Below are 25,319 nucleotides of genomic sequence, written 5' to 3' on the forward strand. Positions count from 1 at the left end.
CCTGCTCCCTTTTATCATGTTATCCATTAACATATTCGAATGCTAGCTATTTACATGTTAGAATTAGCATGTTAGCATGCTAGCAGCTAATTAGCGTGTTAACATGTTAACAATTAACATGCTAGCATTAGCTTGTTGCCGAGGTTAAATACTCTCAATTAACGTGTTAGCCATTAACATGTTTGTATGCTAGCCTGCTCCCTTTTATCATGTTATCCATTAACATATTCGAATGCTAGCTGTTTACATGTTAGCATTAGCATGTTAGCATGCTAGCTCTTCTGCTACAGCTCAGCAAGCACACTTTGCATTTTCTCTGCGGAAGTGCAGTCTAGTTTTATTTTATTTTTTCTGCTGTAGACAGACGGCCTTGTGCACAGTTACCCTTCTGGATGAGTGTGTAAAGGGACAGACTTTCATATAAAAACACTAAACTGGTCCGGGATGTGCACTGTAAGTGCAGTAGATAGTGTGTAGGCTGTGAGACTAGAGATGAGCAGCTATTGAGTGCACTTCGTGCTCTAGAGGAAGTGGTTTGGGATCGAGCCGGTGATCCGTGTTGGTCAGAGAGAGAGAGAGAGGGAGAGAGGGAGGAGGGGGTTTCTTTGCTCGAGTAATGGCGGCGGCTGTGTACAGGTCCAGCACTCTGAGCAAGGACGATGGCCGCTACCGCACACATTTCCGCATGATCAACGAGCAGCAGGTGGAGGACATCACCATCGAGTTCTTCTACAGCCCGCACACCATCAGCCTGCTCACATGCACCGTGCTCAGCCTCATGTACTTCGCCTTCACCAGGTGAGACAGCAAAGCCGTGAGACAGGAGAGATGCTGAATGCCAGTAAAATGGCTGCTGTAGCGGATTCCGCTGCTGGTTAGGGTTTAAAGTGAGCGATATCTCTACACACACACTGTCCTTTAAACCGCGTGCTGGAGTTCTGCGCATGCGCGGGATACAGGAAAAGCATTCGCATCTGTGGCGCAGAGGAGCGCGTGCCGTGGGATGGTGAACATCCGGGTATCTTGCGTTGTTCTGACTTCCGGGTTGCTGTAAAGTTCAAATCTGGGGCTCTATATTTCTGCATGAATGACCTAAAACATCATCAGAGTTTCACACAAGTCCTAAAAGTAGATAAAGAGAACCCAGTTAAACAAATGAGACAAAAATTATTACACGTGCTCATTTATTTATTGAGGAAAAATGATCCAATATTACATATCTGTGAGTGGCAAAAGTATGTGAACCTTTGCTTTCAGTATCTGGTGTGACCCCCTTGTACAGCAACTAAACGTTTGCGGTAACTGTTGATCAGTCCTGCACACCGGCTTGGAGGAGTTTTAGCCCGTTCTTCCGTACAGAACAGCTTCAACTCTGCATGTTGGTGTACAGATGTTTCCTCACATGAATTGTTCGCTTCAGGTCCTTCCACAACATTTTGATTGGATTAAGGTCAGGACTTTGACTTGGCTATTCCAAAACATTATTCTTCTTTAACCATTCTTTGATAGAACGACTTGTGTGCTTAGGGTCGTTGTCTTGGGCTAAACCATGATACTACCACCACCATGTTTCACAGCTGGGATAAGGTTCTTATGCTGGAATGCAGTGTTTAACTTTCTCCAAACGTAACGCATCTCGTTTCAACCAAAAAGTTCTATTTTGGTCTCATCCGTCCACAAAACATTTTTCCAATAGCCTTCTGGCTTGTCCATGTGATCTTTAGCAAACTGCAGACGAGCAGCAATGTTCTTTTTGGAGAGCAGTGGCTTTCTCCTTGCAACCTTGCCATGCGCACCATTATTGTTCAGTGTTCTCCTGATGGTGGACTCATGAACATTAGCCAATGTGAGACAGGCCTTCAGTTGCTTAGAAGTTACGCTGGGGTCCTTTGTGACCTCACCGACTATTACTACACATCTTGCTCTTGGAGTGATCTTTGTTTGTCGACCACTCCTGGGGAGGGGAACAATGGTCTTGAATTTCCTCCATTTGTACACAATCTGTCTGACTGTGGATTGGTGGAGTCCAAACTCTTTAGAGATGGTTTTGTAACCTTTTCCAGCCTGATGAGCATCAACAACGCTTTTTCTGAGGTGGTCAGAAATCTCCTTTGTTCGTGCCATGATACACTTCCACAAACATGTGTTGTGAAGATCAGACTTTGATAGATCCCTGTTCTTTAAATAAAACAGGGTGCCCACTCACACCTGATTGTCATCCCATTGATTGAAAACACCTGACTCTAATTTCACCTTCAAATTAACTGCTAATCCTAGAGGTTCACATACTTTTGCCACTCACAGATTGGATCATATTTCCTCAATATTGGATCATTTTCCTCAATAAATAAATGACCAAGTATAATATTTTTGTCTCATTTGTTTAACTGGGTTCTCTTTATCTACTTTTAGGACTTGTGTGAAAATCTGATGATGTTTTAGGTCATATTTATAAGAGAGAACATTCTAAAGGGTTCACAAACTTTCAAGCACCCCTGTGTGTGTGTGTGTGTGTGTGTATGAGAGAGATATCTCCCTGCTTATCATTAGCAGTCACGTGACCACCTGTCAGTTGCATTCTTCTGTGAGAATTACCTCAGATGGCTTTTTCTTTCTTTTTTTTAACTCAGGATTTTTACAATCTAAAACACTCAAAGCTAAAGCAGTAATTGATTTGACGTATATAAACAAACAGCCGGTAAAACCCCTCCAAAACACCATCACTTAATTTCTGAGTAGGATTCAGTACAATGTAAATACACCAATGGCACGATTAGCATAAGCTGGAAAGTCTCAGGTATGGAGCACTTGCATGTGACGTCACAGCTGATCCAGATTGTGACAGACGCCATCTTGTCGGTCAAACGCCATATTTCCGCCTTCTACTTCTACTTCTGGTTCTACTTCTGCTTCTACTTCTACCTTTTCTTCTGGAAAAACCTACTATATACAACCCCGATTCCAAAAAAGTTGGGACAAAGTACAAATTGTAAATAAAAACGGAATGCAATAAATTACAAATCTCAAAAACTGATATTGTATTCACAATAGAACATAGACAGCATATCAAATGTCGAAAGTGAGACATTTTGAAATTTCATGCCAAATATTGGCTCATTTGAAATTTCATGACAGCAACACATCTCAAAAAAGTTGGGACGGGGCAATAAGAGGCTGGAAAAGTTAAAGGTACAAAAAAGGAACAGCTGGAGGACCAAATTGCAACTCCATTAGGTCAACTGGCAATAGGTCATTAACATGACTGGGTATAAAAAGAGCATCTTGGAGTGTCAGCAGCTCTCAGAAGTAAAGATGGGAAGAGGATCACCAATCTCCCTAATTCTGCGCCGACAAATAGTGGAGCAATATCAGAAAGGAGTTCGACAGTGTAAAATTGCAAAGAGTTTGAACATATCATCATTTACAGTGCATAATATCATCAAAAGATCCAGAGAATCTGGAAGAATCTCTGTGCGTAAGGGTCAAGGCCGGAAAACCATACTGGGTGCCCGTGATCTTCGGGCCCTTAGACGGCACTGCATCACATACAGGCATGCTTCTGTATTGGAAATCACAAAATGGGCTCAGGAATATTTCCAGAGAACATTATCTGTGAACACAATTCACCGTGCCATCCGCCGTTGCCAGCTAAAACTCTATAGTTCAAAGAAGAAGCCGTATCTAAACATGATCCAGAAGCGCAGACATCTTCTCTGGGCCAAGGCTCATTTAAAATGGACTGTGGCAAAGTGGAAAACTGTTCTGTAGTCAGACGAATCAAAATTTGAAGTTCTTTATGGAAATCAGGGACGCCGTGTCATTCGGACTAAAGAGGAGAAGGACGACCCAAGTTGTTCTCAGCGCTCAGTTCAGAAGCCTGCATCTCTGATGGTATGGGGTTGCATTAGTGCGTGTGGCATGGGCAGCTTACACATCTGGAAAGACACCATCAATGCTGAAAGGTATATCCAGGTTCTAGAGCAACATATGCTCCCATCCAGACGACGTCTCTTTCAGGGAAGACCTTGCATTTTCCAACATGACAATGACAAACCACATACTGCATCAATTACAGCATCATGGCTGCGTAGAAGAAGGGTCCGGGTACTGAACTGGCCAGCCTGCAGTCCAGATCTTTCACCCACAGAAAACATTTGGCGCATCATAAAACGGAAGATACGACAAAAAAGACCTAAGACAGTTGAGCAACTAGAATCCTACATTAGACAAGAATGGGTTAACATTCCTATCCCTAAACTTGAGCAACTTGTCTCCTCAGTCCCCAGACGTTTACAGACTGTTGTAAAGAGAAAAGGGGATGTCTCACAGTGGGAAACATGGCCTTGTCCCAACTTTTTTGAGATGTGTTGTTGTCATGAAATTTAAAATCACCTAATTTTTCTCTTTAAATGATACATTTTCTCAGTTTAAACATTTGATATGTCATCTATGTTCTATTCTGAATAAAATATGGCATTTTGAAACTTCCACATCATTGCATTCCGTTTTTATTTACAATTTGTACTTTGTCCCAACTTTTTTGGAATCGGGGTTGTACAATTCTACTACAACGGCTGCGGTTACAAGCTCTCCCTACCTGTGCATGTTTATGTTTTTTGTGTGTATTTTTGCGTGTTGTTCGTCTGTACCGGACTTCAATATCCACTACAACCGTATGGACTTACTGGACATTGGTTTCCAGCAGAAAATGACTGTTTGTAGCGATTTCCATCGCATGCACAACATTCCGGACGAGAAAAAAAAAAAACATTCCAGACGAGATAGTGAGACCAGCGGGGTCTCCGTGGATTGTTATCGGAAGCAAAGCGAAGGAGGCGGCGCCGGGAGCAAAAGCGAGGCTGCAGAGCCGGCCTGTTGACTAAGCTCAGAAAACAGCCACTCAAACCTCCACTGCTAAGCCTTTACCTCTCCAACGCCGGATCCATGGTAAACAAGACGGACGATTTGAAATTACAGCTGGAATTACCTTATTCTATTCTATAATCGGCTGGTCAGTGCTATACTCGATACTTAAGTGACTTACCCGTCCAGTGAGGATCATTTTCTTGTTTACAAGATGCCACATCTGAGTCGCTGACAAATCCTGAATTTCTGTAAAGATAACTGCAGAGATTTATAAGCACGCAGTGCTTCACCACTGAACAGCGAGGGAAAGTTGATGAGGTAATTATACACGTCCGGGTATTCCGCTGGCAGTTCAGTATCCACTGACACGGTCGTGAAAACTCCGTCCGGTAAGCCATAAGGGTCACTAATCTGTAGATCGTTTATTTTAGACATATATCTAGTTATCTCTTCATTAGAAAAATGAGCCGTGTAGTCCGTCGGTTGAAATTGATCCATTCTGTACACGAGTGCAGCAGTATTCAGCTGTGCTGTTGACCGACAAGATGGTGGCTGTGTACTTTCCGGTCACGTGACTGCAAGATCTCTATTATTTCAAAATATCAAATAAACTAGGGATCAGCCGATATGTTTTTTTCAGGGCCGATACCGATACCGATTATTATGGAATTGGGATGCCGATAACCAATATGTACAACCGATAAATGTAAACATTATAATTCACATGAAATTAAACATAGCACACACTGACACAGACCTTCATATCCATGAAATGTATGTTTAATTGTAAAATTGAACATGAAATTTTGTGCAGGGAGATGCCAGCAGCATTTGTACAATAAAGTCAAACATTAGTTAGAATAAAATAATAATAAAATAAATATTCACCAATAAAAAAATAAATCACTCCCTACTATATTACAGCTCACCATTTTCAGTGGAAAATAAATGAAAATACACTCTGGATTCTTTTACACTAAGAACTAAATAAGACTTACCAACTTCAGGTAGTTTTTAAATAACAAATCAAGTGTAGGGAGCTGCAAGCAGCATTTTTTAAAAAGTAAAATAAAACATAAAGTAGGCTATCACTCCCTATTATGTAACAACTTAACAAGTAACCATCTACGGCTCTGCTCCTTTAAGAGTATATCGCTTTCCGAATCAGAAGCGCTAGCGAGGAGAATCACTTGCGCAAGAGTTTAATTGATGTATTTCGTTCATTAGTGTTTATCCAAGCAAGTGTGCATCCACGACACAATTAATTACTGAGCCCACAACAAGCGTCCTGACAAACTCCCTACAGTATTACACAGCCTGCTAGCGCCATATCACACCTGGCTTGTTTAAATGTTCAAATAGCGCTTTATAAAGTTACCTAACATATACAAGTGCAATGCGCTTTTTGAGCACGAGTCACGTCATGAAGTTTACTCATCACCATAACAAATAGCCTTCTGTAGGCTAGGCTTGCGCTAGCCTACAGAACACAAACACCACGTTTTATTTCGTCTTCCCCCGACCACCTCTCTGTATGGCTGTCATTCTACTGTTCGAGTAGAACTACTGACACATTCACAACGTTTCCAGACGGGGATTTAAAAATGACTGCAGCCTACTGTTAGGACTAGGACTGTTTTGGCCTCTAGAGGCCGCTGTTATTTCCTTTTCATGTCGTGTTTATTTTGGCCTCTAGAGGCCGCCACTGTTCCTGTGTTTTGTGTTTGTGTTAATTGCCTAATTATCTTCACCTGTGTCCTTAATTAGTTTGTCTATTTATACCCCTGAGTTCAGTCCTCTTGTCACGGAGTCTTTGTGCTGTTATGTTTATCTCCAGTTTCCTTTGTACTGTGTTTTTTGATCTTCTTAGCTTTTGTATTTTTGCACTTTGCTTTTCTTTTGGATTATACTCTTTGGGTTTTTTTTGTCTTTTGTTTTGCCCTGTATATAGTGTATATAGTTTAAATAAACCTTTTGATTCTTTTTCTACTTCCGCCTCACGCCTCTGCATTTGAGTCATCCCCCTGGTGGCCTAGTGGGGGTTTGCTGGATTATCACACCAACGAACCAGGTTCGAATCCCAGCAAAACCCTAACAGAAAGACTCCGTCATGACCGACTCAGCAGAGGCTGCTTCAACTGTCTACCCGGCCAACCTTCAGGGAATTATGGCAGCTTTGACACGCTTCGGAGCGACCATGGACGCTCATGGACGTACGCTCACCAGCCAACGTGAGGCCCTCGCTCGCCACGAGGAACTGCTTCAGCAAATTGGGAAAACCCTGGCACAGCTGACATCTCTGCCTGCAGTTCCTGCTCCTGATCCAGCTCCCACTCCTGCTCCAGTGCCTCCTGCCATGCTGCCTTCTTCACCTCGCGAACCCAGCCTTCCTGCACCACAGAGGTATGACGGCAAGCACAGTGAGTGCCGAGAGTTCCTTACCCAGTGTCAACTCACCTTTGAGCTTCAGCCTACCACCTACACTACGGATCGCCGCAAGATTGCCTTTGTGATCACCTTATTAGCTGGTAAGGCGCGAGCCTGGGCTACTGCTATCTGGCAAAGACAGGGACCTGAGTGCTTTGATTTCCAGCTGTTTTCTGAAGAGATGCTTCGGGTCTTCGATCAGGCAGACATCAGTACCGACGCAGCCCGAAAGCTCATGTCCATCCGGCAAGGAGGAAGCGTCGCAGATTACGCCATCTCGTTCCGAACACTCGCAGCAGTAAGTGGATGGAACGAGACTGCCCTGGTGTCAGCCTTCCACCATGGTCTGTCTGACCCCATCAAGGACGGTCTGGCCTCTATTGGATGCCCAAGTGACCTCGAAACCCTCATCTCACATGCTATTCGTCTGGACAACAGGATGAGAGAACGCCACCAAGCCTTGAGCCCCCCCAGCCTCCCTACCTCTACCTGGAGACCATCTACCTCCTTCAGTGACTGTCCAGAACCCATGCAAGTGGGTCGTACTCGCCTCTCCGCATCTGAGAGGGAGCGCAGAAGGAGGGACAAGTGCTGCATCTACTGTGGCAAGCCTGGTCACTTCCGAGCATCATGTCCCGAACTCTTGGGAAAAGGACCGCCCCGTCCAGCCGAGGGAGGGTTGTGACGGGGCCTACCCTCTCTCCCGGACTCCCTGGCCAAGGAATCTACATCCCGGTCTCCATCTCCTGGGGTGAGTCTGTCCACTCTTGTCAAGCTTTGATAGACTCAGGGGCGGCTGGGAACTTTATGGATATTCACTTCGCCCAAAGCATCAATATACCTACTGCACCTCTTGAAGTCCCTCTGTCTGTGTCTGCCCTCGATGGCCAAGCGTTAGGTGATGGAAGAGTCACTCAAGTTACTTCTCCAGTCTTCCTCCAGTCTCAAGGTCACAAGGAAGAAATATCCCTGCACCTGATTCCTTCACCTGAGTTCCCAGTTATTCTAGGCCTTCCTTGGCTTACTCGCCACAACCCTCGCATAGACTGGGTAACAAGCCAGGTTGTGGAATGGGGCCCTGCATGCCATGCCTCTTGTCTGCTCTCTAGCTCTCCTGTGTCTCCTGCCGAGCCCCCTGATCTCACCGAGTTATCTCAAGTTCCCACAGAGTACTGGGATCTCAAGGAGGTATTCAGCAAGAGCAGGGCCGCCGTTCTTCCTCCGCACCGGGCCTACGACTGTGCCATCGACTTGCTCCCTGGGACTACCCCTCCTCGTGGCAGACTGTTTTCACTCTCTCAGCCAGAACGCAAGGCCATGGAGGAATACCTCAAAGATGCCCTGGTCTCTGGGTTTATTCGACCCTCCACTTCACCTGCTGGAGCCGGCTTCTTCTTTGTCGGCAAGAAGGATGGGGGGCTCCGACCATGTATTGATTACAGGGGCCTGAATAAGATCACTGTGCGCAACCGATATCCCCTTCCGCTGATGTCCACAGCTTTCGACCTGCTCCAAGGCGCCACCGTCTTCACCAAGTTGGACCTACGGAACGCATACCACCTCATCCGTATCCGACAGGGAGACGAGTGGAAGACTGCCTTTAACACCCCGTCTGGGCACTACGAATACCAGGTGATGCCCTTCGGACTCACCAACGCACCAGCTGTTTTTCAGGCCCTAATCAACGACGTCTTAAGGGACATGATTAACCTATACGTTTTTGTCTACCTCGACGACATCCTTATCTTTTCCAAGACCGTGCAGGAGCACCGCCACCATGTCCGCCAGGTTCTCCAGAGGCTGCTACAGAACAATCTGTTCGCCAAGGCCCAGAAATGCGAATTTCATGTTCCCGAGGTCTCCTTTCTGGGATTTATTGTACGGACAGGCCAACTCCAAATGGACCCTGCCAAGACCCTGGCCGTCCGGGATTGGCCTACTCCCAAGTCCGTTAAGGAGGTTCAGCGGTTCTTAGGATTCGCTAACTTCTACCGCAAGTTCATCAGGAACTTCAGTTCTGTGGCAGCACCCATGTCTGACCTCACCAAAGGGACAGGTGGATCTTATGGCTGGTCTCCTCAGGCAGAAAAGGCGTTCAAAGACCTCAAGGACCGCTTCTGCACGGCACCCATTCTGGTTCTCCCGGACACCTCCCAACCATTCATCGTGGAGGTGGACGCCTCGGACAGTGGTGTCGGCGCGGTGCTCTCTCAACGTTCGGAAGGAAAGCTGCACCCCTGCGCTTACTTCTCCCACCGCCTGAGTCCTGCTGAGTCCCGGTACGATGTGGGGGATCGAGAACTGCTAGCGGTCAAACTGGCCCTTGAGGAGTGGAGGCACTGGCTGGAGGGAGCACAACATCCATTCCTGGTTTGGACTGACCACAAGAACCTGGAGTACCTCCAGCAAGCCAAGAGACTGAACCCTCGACAGGCTAGGTGGGCCCTGTTTTTCAGTCGGTTTGACTTCACCCTCTCATACCGCCCCGGCTCCAAGAACACCAAACCTGACGCACTGTCCAGACTGTTCTCTGCCACTAACAGGGAGAATGAAGTCGGGCCTATTATCCCTGTGTCCCGGATTGTGGCCCCTGTCCGCTGGGGTATTGAGGAGGCTGTCCGACGAGCCCAACGCCAGGACCCCGGTCCTGGGACGGGGCCACCAGGCCTCTTGTACGTCCCACATCAAGCCCGGGCCAAGGTTCTCCAGTGGGGTCACTCTTCCCCTCTCACCGCCCACCCGGGAGCTCGGAGGACCCTGGACTTCCTGAAAAGACGCTTCTGGTGGCCTAACATGGAGAAGGAAGTAAGGTCATTTGTCCTGTCCTGTGAGGTTTGCACCAGAACCAAGAACCCACGACAGCGTCCCCAGGGTCTCCTGCATCCTCTGACCATTCCCCGGCGTCCCTGGTCCCACGTGGCAGTCGACTTTATCACGGGTCTCCCTGAGTCACAAGGTAACACGGTCATTTTGGTCTTAGTTGACAGATTCTCCAAGGCCTGCCGCTTCATACCACTGTGCAAACTCCCCTCTGCTCTTGAAACTGCGAAACTTTTGTTTAATCATGTCTTCCGAGTCTTTGGTCTTCCACAGGACATCGTCTCAGACCGAGGGCCCCAGTTCTCCTCCCGAGTGTGGCACGGGTTCTGCAAGGTCATCGGAGCCACTGCCAGCCTCTCCTCTGGGTTTCACCCACAGTCCAATGGTCAGACGGAGAGGCTCAACCAGGACCTGGAAACCACCCTGCGAGGCCTGGCTATGGATAACCCGACATCGTGGAGCACCTGGCTGCCATGGGCGGAGTACGCCCACAACACCCTGCAGTCATCGGCCACCAAGCTGTCGCCATTCCAGTGCCAATTCGGGTTCCAGCCACCTCTGTTCCCGGACCAGGAGGAGGACGCGGGGGTGCCCTCGGTCAACCAATATGTGAGACGGTGTCGCAAGACCTGGAGCAAGGTCAGGAAGACCCTCATACAGACCTCCAGAACCAACCAGACTCAGGCCAACCGCCATAGAAGACCTGCACACGCTTTCCGCCCTGGGCAGCGTGTTTGGCTGTCCACTAAGGACCTTCCACTGCGGGTGGAGAACCGCAAGCTTGCTCCTCGCTACATTGGCCCCTTCAAGGTGGTGCGCAGGGTGAACCCTGTCTCCTACCGGCTCCAGTTGCCCCGGACTCTGAGGATCAACCCCACTTTCCATGTTTCCCTGTTACGGCCCGTACTGACGTCTACGTATGCCCCTGCCCCTAGGAACCCCCCACCCCCCCGCATCTTCCAGGGGCAGACTGTGTTCACTGTGAATCGCCTGCTTGACTCCCGCCGGGTCCGCGGCGGGTTGCAATATCTGGTGGACTGGGAGGGCTATGGTCCTGAGGAGCGCTGCTGGGTTCCTGCTCGGGATGTCCTTGATAAAGAACTATGTCGGGACTTCCATTCGGCCCATCCGGATCGCCCTGGGAACGTCAGGAGACGCTCCTAGAGGGGGGGGGTCCTGTTAGGACTAGGACTGTTTTGGCCTCTAGAGGCCGCTGTTATTTCCTTTTCATGTCGTGTTTATTTTGGCCTCTAGAGGCCGCCACTGTTCCTGTGTTTTGTGTTTGTGTTAATTGCCTAATTATCTTCACCTGTGTCCTTAATTAGTTTGTCTATTTATACCCCTGAGTTCAGTCCTCTTGTCACGGAGTCTTTGTGCTGTTATGTTTATCTCCAGTTTCCTTTGTACTGTGTTTTTTGATCTTCTTAGCTTTTGTATTTTTGCACTTTGCTTTTCTTTTGGATTATACTCTTTGGGTTTTTTTTGTCTTTTGTTTTGCCCTGTATATAGTGTATATAGTTTAAATAAACCTTTTGATTCTTTTTCTACTTCCGCCTCACGCCTCTGCATTTGAGTCATCCCCCTGGTGGCCTAGTGGGGGTTTGCTGGATTATCACACCAACGAACCAGGTTCGAATCCCAGCAAAACCCTAACACCTACGTTATGCTGTTTCAGCGAGACTAGTTGGTTGTAGGCTAATTCAAGTGCTTCCTTCCGTAAGCTAAGTTTGCCTGGCTACACAGATGCAAATGGACAATTTTAACGAGTAGTAGATGAAGAATGCAAACATACAGTATAATATTGATGTGCTTTTGCAACTTGTGTGTTTGTGACTTATTGCGGCAAAAGCAGCGCGTCCTTACCTTGAAGTGGGATCTGCTTCTGCCCGAGTCCCCGTACGGCCGCCTTGAAACAGTTCACAGCGTTTAGCTACGCGTGTTGATTGGCTATATCCCTTGTGCCGCTTCTGCCCGAGTGCCCGTATGGCCGCCTTGAAACAGTTCACAACAAATCAGATGTTGTGGTGGGCGGGACCGTGTTCTTGAACTCAGAGAGGCGAGTGCAGGAAAGGACGTGCAGTGACAGTCGCGTTAGGAACGAAATGGCTGCAAAAAGGCATGTTATCGGCATATCGGTGGAAATTATGGCCGATACTGATAACCCTAAAAATGCAGAATATCGGCCCGATATATCGGCCAGGCCGATTATCGGTCGACCCCTAAAATAAACCAGGCACAGGGGGCGTGGCTGGACGGCAATGGAGTAAGGTGTGTTTAGTGTGGGCTTCCGCTAAGCCTGTTTTAATTTTGTTTCTTTATTGAACATTTCATCGAACCGAACCGTGAAAAGTTATAACATATGATCTAAAACTTAAGTAAATCGTCAAAAGTACACAGATGGCATCGAATTTGCGGAAATATAAATATTCTGGACCGTCTAACGTTAGGCCTGACGCCTCCTCGGACCAGAGTACCACCAAACGCCCAGGTGAATTGTCTCCACCCCCACCGGACTCTGTCGACATGGACATTTCAGCTTTGAAGTCTGAAATTCTCCTCTCACTGAAAGCAGAAATTTCAACGGTGCTTAAAACAGAGTTGAAAAAGGCCCTCACAGAAGATTTCGACTTTCTGAAGAGTGAACTGCTCGCGGTGAAAACTGAAATAATTAACAGCGCCGCTGCGCTCCACAGTGAGATCGACCAGGTCAGGGCTAGCGTCAAGGAAATGGAGGGCGGCTTATCGACTTGGTCGGACGAAGTGGTCACTCTGCAAAACACAGTGAGAGATCTGAAAAAAGAATTAACAGAAGTGAAGGAGCGACGTGAGAGTCTGGAGGGCGAATGAGGAGGTGTAACGTAAGGATCATCGGCATCCCTGAGACGCCCAGCTCCAGCTCCACCGCGTCGGTTGCTAAGCTGTTAACCGAGGTGCTACAGCTGGAAAAGGAGCCGCTGATCGACCGCTCGCATCGGAGCCTGGGTCCAATAAAACCAAGTGGCCAGCCCCGGGCTATCATCGCCAAACTGCAGTATTACCAAGAATGTGCGGAGGTGCTACGACGCCCACGCAGTCAGGGTCCACTTCGCTTCAACGGAGAACCTGTCGCCATCTTTCCTGACTACACTACAAGCGTGGCTAAAGCCCGGGCTGCCTTCACTGACGTTAGGAGGATCCTCCGGGACCGACAGGGCGTCCGGTTTGGATTACTTTTTCCAGCTCGGCTCCGGATCACGCACGGAGGTGAGGACAAGCAGTTCACCGACCCCGACAAAGCGATGGCCTATGTGAAGATGAACATTATTCCAGCCATGGACAATGGAAACTAATTATAAGACCAAAATTTTCAAACTCGTATGCCGTCCAGGTTGATTCTGTTTATACTGCAGTGTTTCCCACAGACCAGGTAGCGATTTGTGGTGCTCCACTGTGCCGGTGAGGGAATCGTGCGCGGTGGAGTCGGTCATTGGGGTGTATGCAAAGTGTTTACAGCGGGCGGTGTTCAAACACACAGTATTTTTCTTCAGAGTCACCTGCTGGGACTATTTTAAAGCTACAAGAAGCATTTGAGATTATTCAGTTCAATCCAAATTCTTTTAAGTTCTTTAAGAGAAGACAGCTAAAACACTTTTTACCAGAACCCTGCCTGATTTCATTCCTTGACCCAACTTTACATTACAGGGCAGGACATTAGTTTGCTGGGCTTGATGTTGGTGGAAAACCTGTCTTTTAAATTTATGAAAATTACTCACCAAAATTGAAGTTAAAGTTTAGTTTTTTGCCTTTTTGGTGGCAATCTTTCAATCATTCTTTAGTTGACATTCAAGGAATAAATTGCAAAAAAAAAACAAGCTGGAGGTTTTTATTTTAAATATTGAACTCAACACTTACCTCAACCAGTACTAAAATGAAATAAATAGTATAATGTAACAACAAAATAATAAAATAAAATATTATAATTTGATGTAAGAAACCACTTAAGGTAACACCAAGGCAACTAACAATAATGAAAAAGCATTACCCTAATTGGTGCAAAGCCTGCATGCCCTATCAGAACATTTAATTCTGCGTGGCTTCCTGAAAAAAAAAAAAAACCTCAAGTGCCCTATCGTAAGGGAAGTCATTGGGTTCGGGACCATTTATGGAGATTCGTAAGCAGGCTGCCAGGTGTTCCCCTTGGAGCCTATTCCTGAGGTCTGTTTTAATCTATGGATAAAAAAAGTACATTTTTTTTCATCAAAGCGCTAAAAATTTCCATAACATCAAAAAAATATACAAAGGAATACTGAATTTCTATGTGCTTACTCTATTCATAGCTGAGAAAGCCCGCTCGCAATTCTACTTCGCCAATAAAGATGTTTCTTAAAATATTCAGATTTTATGCTTGAGATAGCATCAACTAGGCATCTCCGCGAGTATAACAATATTTTATTTAGGCTAGTGGGAAATCGTTATTTATTGTGAATATCAAGCCATTATTAATAACTTGTATGAATGCTGAAGCGGGATAAACGGGATAATGCAATAAGGCCGGTTCCTCATGTCAAGCTGCTACTGTCTGCATCAAAATTGGTTTATAGAGATCTTGCATGTGACGTCACAGCCGATCCAGATTGTGACAGACGCCATCGTGTCGGTCAAACGCCATATTCCGCCTTCTACTTCTACTTCTGCTTTTACTTCTACCTTTTCTTCTGGAAAACCCTACTATATACAATTCTACTACAACGGCTGCGGCTACAAGCTCTCCCTACCTGTGCACGTTTTTTGTTTTTTGTGTGTATTTTTGCGTGTTGTTCGTCTGTACCGGACTTCAATATCCACTACAACCGTATGGACTTACTGGACATTGGTTTCCAGCAGAAAATGACGGTTTGTAGCGATTTCCATCGCATGCACAACATTCCGGACGAGAAAAAAAAAAACATTCCGGATGAGACCAGATTGCGAGACCAGCGGGGTCTCCGTGGATTGTTATCGGAAGCAAAGCGAAGGAGGCGGCGCCGGGAGCCGAAGCAGAAGCGAGGCTACAGGCAGAGCCGGCCTGTTGACTAAGCTCAGAAAACAGCTACTCAAACCTCCACTGCCAAGCCTCTACCTCTCCAACGCCAGATCCATGTAAACAACACGGACGATTTGGAATTACCTTATTCTATAATCGGCTGGTCAGTGCTATACTCAATACTTAAGGTGACTTACCCATCCAGTGAGGATCATTTTCTTGCTTACAAGATGCCACATCTGAGTCGCTGACAAATCCTGAATTTCTGTAAAGAAAACTGTCCAGAGATTTATAAGCACGCTGTGCTTCACCACTGAACAGCGAGGGAAAGTTGATGAGGTAATCATACACGTCCGGGTATTCCGCTGGCAGTTCAAAATCCGGTCGTGAAAACTCCGTCCGGTAAGCCATAAGGGTCACTAATCTGTAGCTCGTTTATTTTAGACATATATCTAGTTATCTGTTCATTAGAAAAATGAGCCGTGTAGTCCGTCGGTTGAAATTGATCCATTCTGTACACGAGTGCAGCAGTATTCAGCTGTGTTTTTGACCGACACGATGGCGGTTGTGTACTTTCCGGTCACGTGACTGCAAGATCTCTATAGCCTGACTCAGGGATGTCCGTTTCCTGTAAGCCAAGAAGGCTATGATAAGCTCATCACGAGCACGACGTAGGCTACCTTTTTAAAATAAGGGGTTGGAAGGCGAATCGGGAAGGCTGCGTTATTTTTAATTAGCCTAACAGGCCTACTTGCAGTCCGGGTATATGCGCACCAGCAGGCCTGTGGACACGCCTCTCCATCTCTCTCTCTCTGTCTGTCTCTGTGTATGGGAGTGTGTGTGCGTGCGTGCGTGCGTGAACGAGAAGAAAGAGCACTATGAATGAACGGAACAATACGCAACGGAATTTTTATTTTATTTTATTTTTCAAAATCGCGAGTCTGATTGTGTGGCGCTGTGCAACACAATGGTCTATGTATGGGAAACCCTGTATTGGTAACTTTTCTCCTCGGACAGGATGCCTTAATATTTACATTATACGTCTGGGAATGCTGACCTGTTGATAGTGTGCTCTTTTAGGATAGTACTTTATGTTAAGGGATATTATGTGGTTTTTGTTGTCGTTTTTGGGGTGGGTTTTTTTTTTGTTTTACTTTCCCTTTTTTTTTTCCTTTTTCCTTTCTATCCATCTATTAATTTTTTCCTTAATTTTTTCTTTACTTTATGTGGGAGGCTAGGCGGGAGCCCGGGTAGTTAGGGTAATTAGGGCTATATTCCCCCTGCAACAAACACTAAATGTGTGGATTTTTCTTCGAAGGATATTATTATCACCGTGTTCATGTAGGTGAAGGGGAGGGAAAACCCCGGATCTATCTGTCGGTCAGACTTATCTTACCAGACTTCCATATGGGTTTTATCTTTCATTCTTTTATGTTTCAGTTCCTATGGGTTGCATGTACAGAATGAAGTCTAGAATGTACACAGTATGGCCAGCTTGAGTAATATCAGAAGATACTGTATGATGGTTGCCCAGTTAACTTTGTGAGCTGGAATGTGAAATCCCTCAACCATCCAGTGAAATTCAGAAAAATAGTTACACACTTAAAACAGCTTAGCACAGATATTGCATTTTTACAGGAGACCCATACAGTACACGTCTAGCAGACAGTCTGCGTCTCAGCAGGAAATGGGCAGGTCAGGTGTTTCAATCCAACTTTCAGTCCAGGGCGAGAGGGGTAGCTATCTTGGTTAGTAAAAATGTACAATTTACAGTGGCAAGTGTGCAGGCTGACCCAGCTGGGCGGTATGTTATTGGAGTTGGGAATCTGTACACGCTTCCAGTCATACTATCCTGTATTTATGCGCCAAACTGGGACGACCCGATGTTCTTTAACAAATTTTTTTCCCTTCTACCAAATACGTCGACACATAATCTTATAACTGGTGGTGATACAAACTGTGTACTCTCGCCTCTTGATCGGAGCGCTTTTGGGAGAAAGCCCCTCTCTAAATCTGCTCAATCTATCAACTTATTTCTTGAAACTTATGGAGTAGCTGATGTGTGGCGTTTCCGCAACCCCACTTCAAGAGCGTATTCCTTCTTTTCCCCAGGTCATAAAACTTGTTCGCGTATTGATTATTTTTTTCTTGACAAAAGAATTTTACATTTCATAGTAGAGTGTGATGATGGAGCCATAGTTATTTTGGATCATGGGCCACTGAAAATGAAAATACTCATTCCTGAAACACAGCCCATACATCGCCCATGGCGATTCAATTCTTTACTTCTCTCAGAAGCAGCGTTTAACACTTTTATATCATCTGAAATTAAATTTTATCTTGACATTAATCAAACTCCAGGAATGTCGTCTTCTACTATTTGGGAATCATTAAAGGCATGTCTAAGGGGTCAGGTTATTTCATATTGTGCTAGCAAAAAAAAAGACAAATAATAAACGCCTTAAACAGTTAACTAACGAAATATTAGCACTGGATAGGCTATACAGCCACTCCCCCTCAACAGATTTAATCAAAAGACGTATGACACTACAGGCGGAGTTTGACATTTTATCTACCCGTCAGCATACATGTCAACCTTTGGTCAATCAAACCTGTATAACCAACCTCCAAAATCCGTATTTCCTTTATAAAATCCGTATAAGATGCAAATTAAAATAATTTGCCTAAAATTTGAATGATAATTAACAATGATATATCCAAGTTACTTTTTATTCAATATTAATAACAATAAACCTTCAGAATGAATACAAAGCTCCAATGTTCGACAAAAACACAAAGTGTCACTCTAATGTTCTGAATTGTACTCCATGACAGCTTTTTTTTTTAGCGCTCTGCACCAATACCTCACGAGGCTGCATGTCACAGCAAGTGTCTGTGTTGATCTTGCCGGAGTGCCCATTCAGAATCTTTTCAGTCGCTAGTGAAAGTCGCTCAGGTGGAAATACGCGTTTCAAACAAAATGTTACTTCCCGGTTGGCGGGATCCTCGCAATGCGGTGTGCGCATGATCAAAAGTGGAACAAAGTCTCGCTACCACAAGATAACGCGCGATTTCATAAGACTACTGGCTGTTTGTGCTTTCTGTGGTGTACAGTACGTTTGTAAATGTTATGCGCTCTTTTATCATCGTGGGAATTGATTATAGCTCTAAATAAATATTGAAGTTTTTTAAAAGAATCCGTATAACTTTATTTGTACGCCTGTATACTACGTTTATTGAATCAAATCCGTATAAAATACGGACATTCCGTATAGGCTGACATGTATGTGTCAGGCCGAGTATCTTATGCCGCTTTTCCACTACAAACGCGGCTGAGCCGTGCCGTGCTGAGTCGAGCTGAGCGGGGCTGTTGGAGTTGCATTTCGACTACAACCGCGCTGAACCGTGCTGGCTGAAAGTGGGTGGACACATTGGGTGGAGTTAGCGAAAGTGGGTGGACGTCACGTGATGTCATTAAGCAGCGCAAACAGTGACATCAGTGATCTTTTAAGCAGTAGTCTCACGACCTGGATAGTAAACAATAAACATGGAGGACATGGAGTCGTTAGTGTTGCTGGTCTTGGTGCTGTGGCTTGTTGTCACCGACAACGCCAACAGATACTGGCAAGAGCGTATAGATGAGGCGAGGCGCATAAGGCTTCATAATTCTCGTAATTCTCCTTCTTCCGGGTTTACGGTGTTTACAGATCCCAGCGTGCTCGCGGGGCGTGTGTGGGCATGTGAGGACACTCCTCCTCACCAATCAGTGCACAGGGGAGTGTCTGCTCACGCCCCCAGCCTCACTCGGCACGGTTTGGCTCGCTTCAGCCCCACTCCAAAACCGTGCGAGTTTTAGGGGCTAAGCAGGGCTGAAACGAGCTGAGTCGTGCTGTTTTTTGGTAGTCGAAACGCGAGCCGTGTCGGGCTGAAGTGAGCTGAAGTGAGCTGAAAAAGGGTAGTGGAAAAGGGCCATAATTTCGAAACTGAGACATGGCCATTATGAACATGGGGGAAAAGGCTGGGCGAGTGCTTACACATCAGTTGCGTCAAAGATCAGCTAACCAAACAATCCCAGCAATAAGTGATGATAATGGTATAACATGTACTGATAATAAAGAAATCAATTCTTGTTTTAGTAAATTCTACCAATTATTGTACACTTCCGATTCATCCACTAATCCATCTGAATCTGAAGATTTTTTTTTTTTTTAAGCCCCTGAATATACCATCTGTAAATTCCGAGTTAGTTACTGAATTGGAGAGGGATTTTTCAGCCATGGAGATTGTTTCAGCAGTCAGAGACCTGCAAAGTGGCAAATCTCCGGGGCCAGATGGTTTTCCAACTGAGTTTTTCAAAACCTTTTCTGATCAACTCTCTCCTTTATCATTATCAGTATTTGAAGAATCATTCCTCTTAAGATCCTTACCTCCCTCCATGCGTGAAGCAGTTATCTCTTTGTTGCTTAAAAAGGATAAAAACCCTCTCATATCGCAGCTCATATCGCCCTGTCTCCCTCCTGAATACGGATGTAAAAATTCTTGCAAAAGTCTTCGCACTCCGCCTTGAGAAGGTTATCTCAACCATTATCTCTCCCGATCAGACAGGCTTTGTAGAGGACTGTTATTCATATTTTAACATCAGACGCCTATTTAATATCCTGTATGGCCCCCCTCCACCTAACCACGAAGATAAGCCTCGGTCACAACCGGCTGTACGTGCTCCTACGGCCGGTCTACGTGCAAAAAACGCAAGAAACGCACGGAGGGCGTGCGTGTGACGTGCTGATTTTTGAGCCGTAGACTGGCCGCAGACCGGCCGCAGAGGTTCTTTGTCATGTCAAACAAACTCTACGGATGCTTACATTTTTTTCAGGTTGCAAGACAAACTTACGGCCAACGTGCGTCTTTCTCCATGAACAAAAAAAACGCAGCAATTTGGGGAAACGCCAAAAATCGCACGGCCAAAAAATTGTACGTCCGGTTGTGACCTAGGCTATAGCGAGGTGATACTTGCTTGACGCTGAAAAAGCATTCGATCGGGTAGAGTGGGATTTTCTTTTTAAGACTGTAGAACCGTTTAAATTTGGCCCTAAATTCATATCCTGGATTAAGATTTTATATACGCTCCCACTGACAGCAGTGCGTACCAATATTCAGTCCCCCCAGGATTTCGCAGGCCGTTTTTGTGATTGTTGCGGGCTAAAATGTCTGATGTTGCGGGGGGTTTTCCAAAAAATTGCGATGAAAGTTGCGATGTTTTTTAGGTTTTTGTTGCGATTACATTGCGGGAGGAAGTGAAAGTTGCGAGAAATTGTTGCGATTTTCTCTTTTTGTGATTAAAATTGAGTGATATGTTAAATATTAAGTTATTACCGAAAAACTATTGATTAAAAAAGCAAAGACACTGAGAAATGGTCCTATAAACAACTTTACCAATATAAAAGATTACCAGGACTACAAAAATGCAGAAAAATCGGCTTTACTTATCCAAATGCACCTGTTGGTTCAAAAGTTAAAGTGCAGAGAACCTCACAGCACAACATGAAGTTACCTTAAAATATAATATAAATGCCTCAGCTTTCATGTAAGAAAAAACACTATTAATACTAGTACTGTGTGCAGGCAGTCTCTCCTGAAGACTAAATTAAACAATAATTATAAACTAATAAAATAAATGGCTCAGGCTTCATAGAAGAAAAAAAACAATTTGAACAGAATCTCACAGTATGATGCTGAAGCTGCCTACCCTGGTGAAAAAAAGTGTGCTGTACTTTAAAGTATATTCATATTTTCAGTAGTATGTTGAAAGTGTACTTACACATTGTACTTTTTGTAAATATATAAAAAGTATACTAACATCACGTTCACGCTAACACTTTTGTGGGTGCAATCAGTTAATTATTGAAATTAAGTGATCAATCTCGTTAAATCAGTCTCATTAAATTTGAAGGTTAATAATTAAAATGAATCAATCCCATTGAATCGTTTACTTTGACTCATTTGAATTGAATCATACCATAGAATCAGTCTCATTTGAAGTGAATCATTCAGTGAATCATTTAGTGAATCGTTCAATGAATCATTTAGTGAATCGTACCATTAATCCTGATGCTTAATAATAAATTACCAAACAGCTAAATTATGGTATATTTCCAAATTATTATTGATCACTTACTATATTGCATAAATCTGCACCTTTTTGAATTCTTTGAGAGATTGGGGACTTCAGAAATTGTTCACACCAACAAGATGAATACACACAGCTTTGATAATAAATGGATTTATTATAACAAAGATAAAAATGGATAATCAATATATACAAATATGATATGGTGTGTGTGTGTGTGTGTGTGTGTGTGTGTGTATGGCCTAGCTTGTTGCTAGCTAAAGCCAAGGAATATTATCTAAATAGAACAAAGGATTAGCTCTGTTGCTAATGTGTGCTTGTGTGTGTGTGTGGGAAGGACTTGACCATGTGTTTAGCCTCGTGTAGCTAACTACACGTGGTGGAGGCCTAGATTAGCCTTGTGTTGCTAGTGTGTGTTTGTGAAAGGCCCTATGGCCTAGCTAAAGTGTGTTTGTGAGTGGCCACGTGGCCTGAACAAAAAGCTAGCTTGTGGATTTCTAGCTGAGGTGTGGTTTATCAGGCCTGATGGCCTGCTGAGCACATGGTAGGCCTTGATTAGCTTTGTGTTGCTAAGCAGACAAAGGGAAGCTGTAGCTAACCCACTAGCTCATAACCATACTGAATCCACTGAAATCTTGATGAGATCAAGATGTATAATAATGAAATTAAAATGTTAGTAAGAAGAATAAGAGAAAGAGAGAGGCATGCACAGCCTATTAAAACAAATGAGAGATTAACAAAATAAATTAACACGCTGCGTGTTTTAACAGTGTAACAATAAACCTGGGTTTAAATTCACACTATTTCAATAAAAGCAAATTCCTAAGACTATCTTAATTATGCCCAAATGCCAAAATCTTACTTAATCCTGCCTTTAGCAAGATATGAAGAAATATTCGCCGTTGTAGTTTCAGGCCTCGCCGTTGGAGCACATGAGCCACTCGTGATGGAGGCGTAGAGAACTTTCTGGTCCAGCGGAGCACTTGGTGGTTCCCGTGGAAAGCAGAGGATTCTTGGTCCGAACTTCAGCGTTCGTGAGGAAAAGTCTCTGATCAGAATAAGATGCACAGTGCTTTTGAGTTAAAAAGGATTCAATCGCTTCTTAACTTTTAACTGCCTGGGCTGCAGTCGTGACGTCACTTCTAATACGAACAAACCGGTTGTAACTCAGGTTGAGTTTAAAGATCGCGCGACTCTAGAGTTTACCTTGGCCAAGGGTAAGAAATCGCGCTGAATGATGGATCTTGCAAGAAAGAGGTGTTTTCGGGTTTGAGAGCATCTCTTTATGCGTCTAGATTCCTTGGAATCCGGACGCGAGAGACAAAGAGCAGAGCTTCCGCCTGGACTTATGCGCGCATGGCGGACTGACGTAGATGATCCTGCCCACGCGTGACGTAGGTCACGCGGAAGAGAAAAGGGAGTTGTAGTTCTTAGAGACAAAATGGCGGCATGATACCTACACTTTTAACACTTTAAAATAATTATACTATATTACACTTTATAGAAATATTATACGGGGCGGCACGGTGGTGCAGTGGTTAGCGCTGTCGCCTCACAGCAAGAAGGTCCGAGTTCGAGCCCCGTGGCCGGCGAGGGCCTTTCTGTGCGGAGTTTGCATGTTCTCCCCGTGTCCGCGTGGGTTTCCTCCGGGTGCTCCAGTTTCCCCCACAGTCCAAAGACATGCAGGTTAGGTTAACTGGTGACTCTAAATTGAGCGTAGGTGTGAATGTGAGTGTGAATGGTTGTCTGTGTCTATGTGTCAGCCCTGTGATGACCTGGCGACTTGTCCAGGGTGTACCCCGCCTTTCGCCCGTAGTCAGCTGGGATAGGCTCCAGCTTGCCTGCGACCCTGTAGAACAGGATAAAGCGGCTAGAGATAATGAGATGAGAAATATTATACTAAAATGTACTTTAAGTGAAAGTTTTATGTGCAATTTCTAAAGTGTACTTGGTGTACTAATTTCTAAAGTGTACTATAATACAAAGTACACTTTAATTTGACTAAGCGTATATTAGTACATATATAAAGTCGTATACTTAAAGTATACAAAATATACTTTAAGTTGTTCCACTTTAGCACATAAAAGTACACTAAATACACTTCAAGTTGCACTTTTCTACAATTTAATTACAATTAAAATATATTTAGTACAAAATGAGTTGTTCCAAAATAGCATGCCTCAAGTTAACTAATCATAAACACACTTGAAGTATATTGATGATTAGTGTGGCTTCAAGTACACAGAAGTATGCTAAATTTTAGTACACTTAGCACATTTATTTTTCACCAGGGTAAACAATGGAAAATAAAATACCATTTTGGCAAAAATGTTGGCATCCAATAATTTCTTGCATTAAGTAAAAAAAAAATGTAAAGTGCACACAGTCCTTCACTGTAAACATAACACACTTTCAGTAACAGAATTTAAGCCTACATAAACACTGACTCGCACATACAGTGTTGCCAGATACGGCTGACGTTTTCCATCCCAAAATATGTTCAAAACCCGCCAAAATGCACTTGAAACTGCCCAATCTGGCAACACTGGAAGTAAGGCGGAAGGTAGTTTGTCGATGTCACCTCAAGACGACGCCAACGATTGGTCAAATTTGCGGGAAAGTTGCGGTGATTGGATATAATTGCAACCCCGCCCTGAATTCGCGGGGATTGGTTGAATTTGCGTTGAATCGCGAAATCCTGGAGGGTCTGAATAATAATATATCCAACTATTTTAGGCTACAACGAGGCACGAGACAGGGGTGCCCTCTTTCACCACTCCTATTTGCTATTACAATTGAACCGCTGGCGATAGCCTTAAGACGGAGCTCCACAATCAAGGGGGGGTTCGGATCACAAAGTTTCTATTATGCTGATGACATGTTACTGTTTATATCGGATCCTCTCTCAAGTATTCCAGAACTATTGAGCTTACTTGCGAAATTTGGAAGCATGTCTGGCTATAAAGTTAATCTTCAGAAAAGCGAGCTGATGCCGATCACCTCTGCAGAAGAGATGAATGTTGGACTAACCCCTTTCAAAATTACCCCTAAAAAATTTAGGTACTTCGGTATATGGGTAACATGTAATTACAAGGACCTTTATAAGGCTAATTACCAACCCGTTATTAACTCTCAAACAAGATCTGGATCGATGGGATGCCCTAGCCTACCTCTCGCTTTAGGGGGAAGGATAAATTCAGTCAAGATGAGTGTACTTCCTAAATTTCTATATTTATTTCAAAGTCTTCCCATTCTTTTAACAAAATCTTTTTTTTTTCCAACTTGAATAGCTAGATATCAACCTTTTATATGGAATAAGAGGCACCCGAGGATAGGTAAAAATATTTTACAGTTGCCCCACGCAATGGGAGGCATGTCGCTCCCTAATTTTATGTACTACTACTGGGCAGCAAATATTAGATCATTGATGTACTGGCTGAGGAATGATGTTGATGGCCCCAGTTGGATGGTGTTGGAGAGGGCCTCAATTGAATTCACCTCCCCTGCAGCTTTATTGTGTGCTAAACTGCCTTTCAAAACGCCCATTTCAAATTTTACATCCAACCCAATTGTGATCCATTCAGTTAAGATCTGGAACCAGTTTAGGCGATCCTTCAGTATTACTGGTTTGTCGTTTGCTTCCCCAGTGTCAAAAAACCACGTTTACCCCATCAGTAATTGATGATGCTTTTGATACTTGGGCAAAAATTGGAATAGGGTCACTGTATGATCTCTACATAGATAACAGGTTTGCCTCCTTTGAACAGCTATCACAGAAATTTGGTATTCATAGGTCACAATTTTTCAGGTTTCTCCAGGTCAGATGTTTTGTTACATCTAACTCGGATTCTTTTCCTGTGTGTCCTCCCGGGTCACTTCTAGATTCGATTTTTAATTGTACTACAGACACCAAACAAGCTATCAGCAGAATTTATACATTGCTCAGTTCATACCAAGCGACCGATCTGGAGTCTCTTAAAAATAAATGGGAAACAGACTTATGCCCCTTTTCCACCAAATCAGTTCCAGGGCTGGTTCGGGGCCAGTGCTTAGTTTGGAACCGGGTTTTCTGTTTCC

General features: G+C 44.5%; 1 protein-coding gene across 1 annotated transcript in view; it reads left to right on the forward strand.

The window, feature by feature from the left end:
- Positions 1–586: 586 nt before the first annotated feature.
- Positions 587–25,319, forward strand: part of ptdss1a (phosphatidylserine synthase 1a) — a 218,765-nt gene continuing 194,032 nt past the window's right edge. Inside the window, exon 1 of the mRNA XM_060900449.1 lies at positions 587–798. Coding sequence (XP_060756432.1) covers positions 617–798 — 182 coding nt within the window. The 5' untranslated portion in view covers positions 587–616. The remainder of the gene's footprint in view (positions 799–25,319) is intronic.

Source organism: Neoarius graeffei, chromosome 19, assembly GCF_027579695.1.
Source record: "Neoarius graeffei isolate fNeoGra1 chromosome 19, fNeoGra1.pri, whole genome shotgun sequence".
NCBI classification, from domain to species: Eukaryota; Metazoa; Chordata; class Actinopteri; order Siluriformes; family Ariidae; genus Neoarius; species Neoarius graeffei.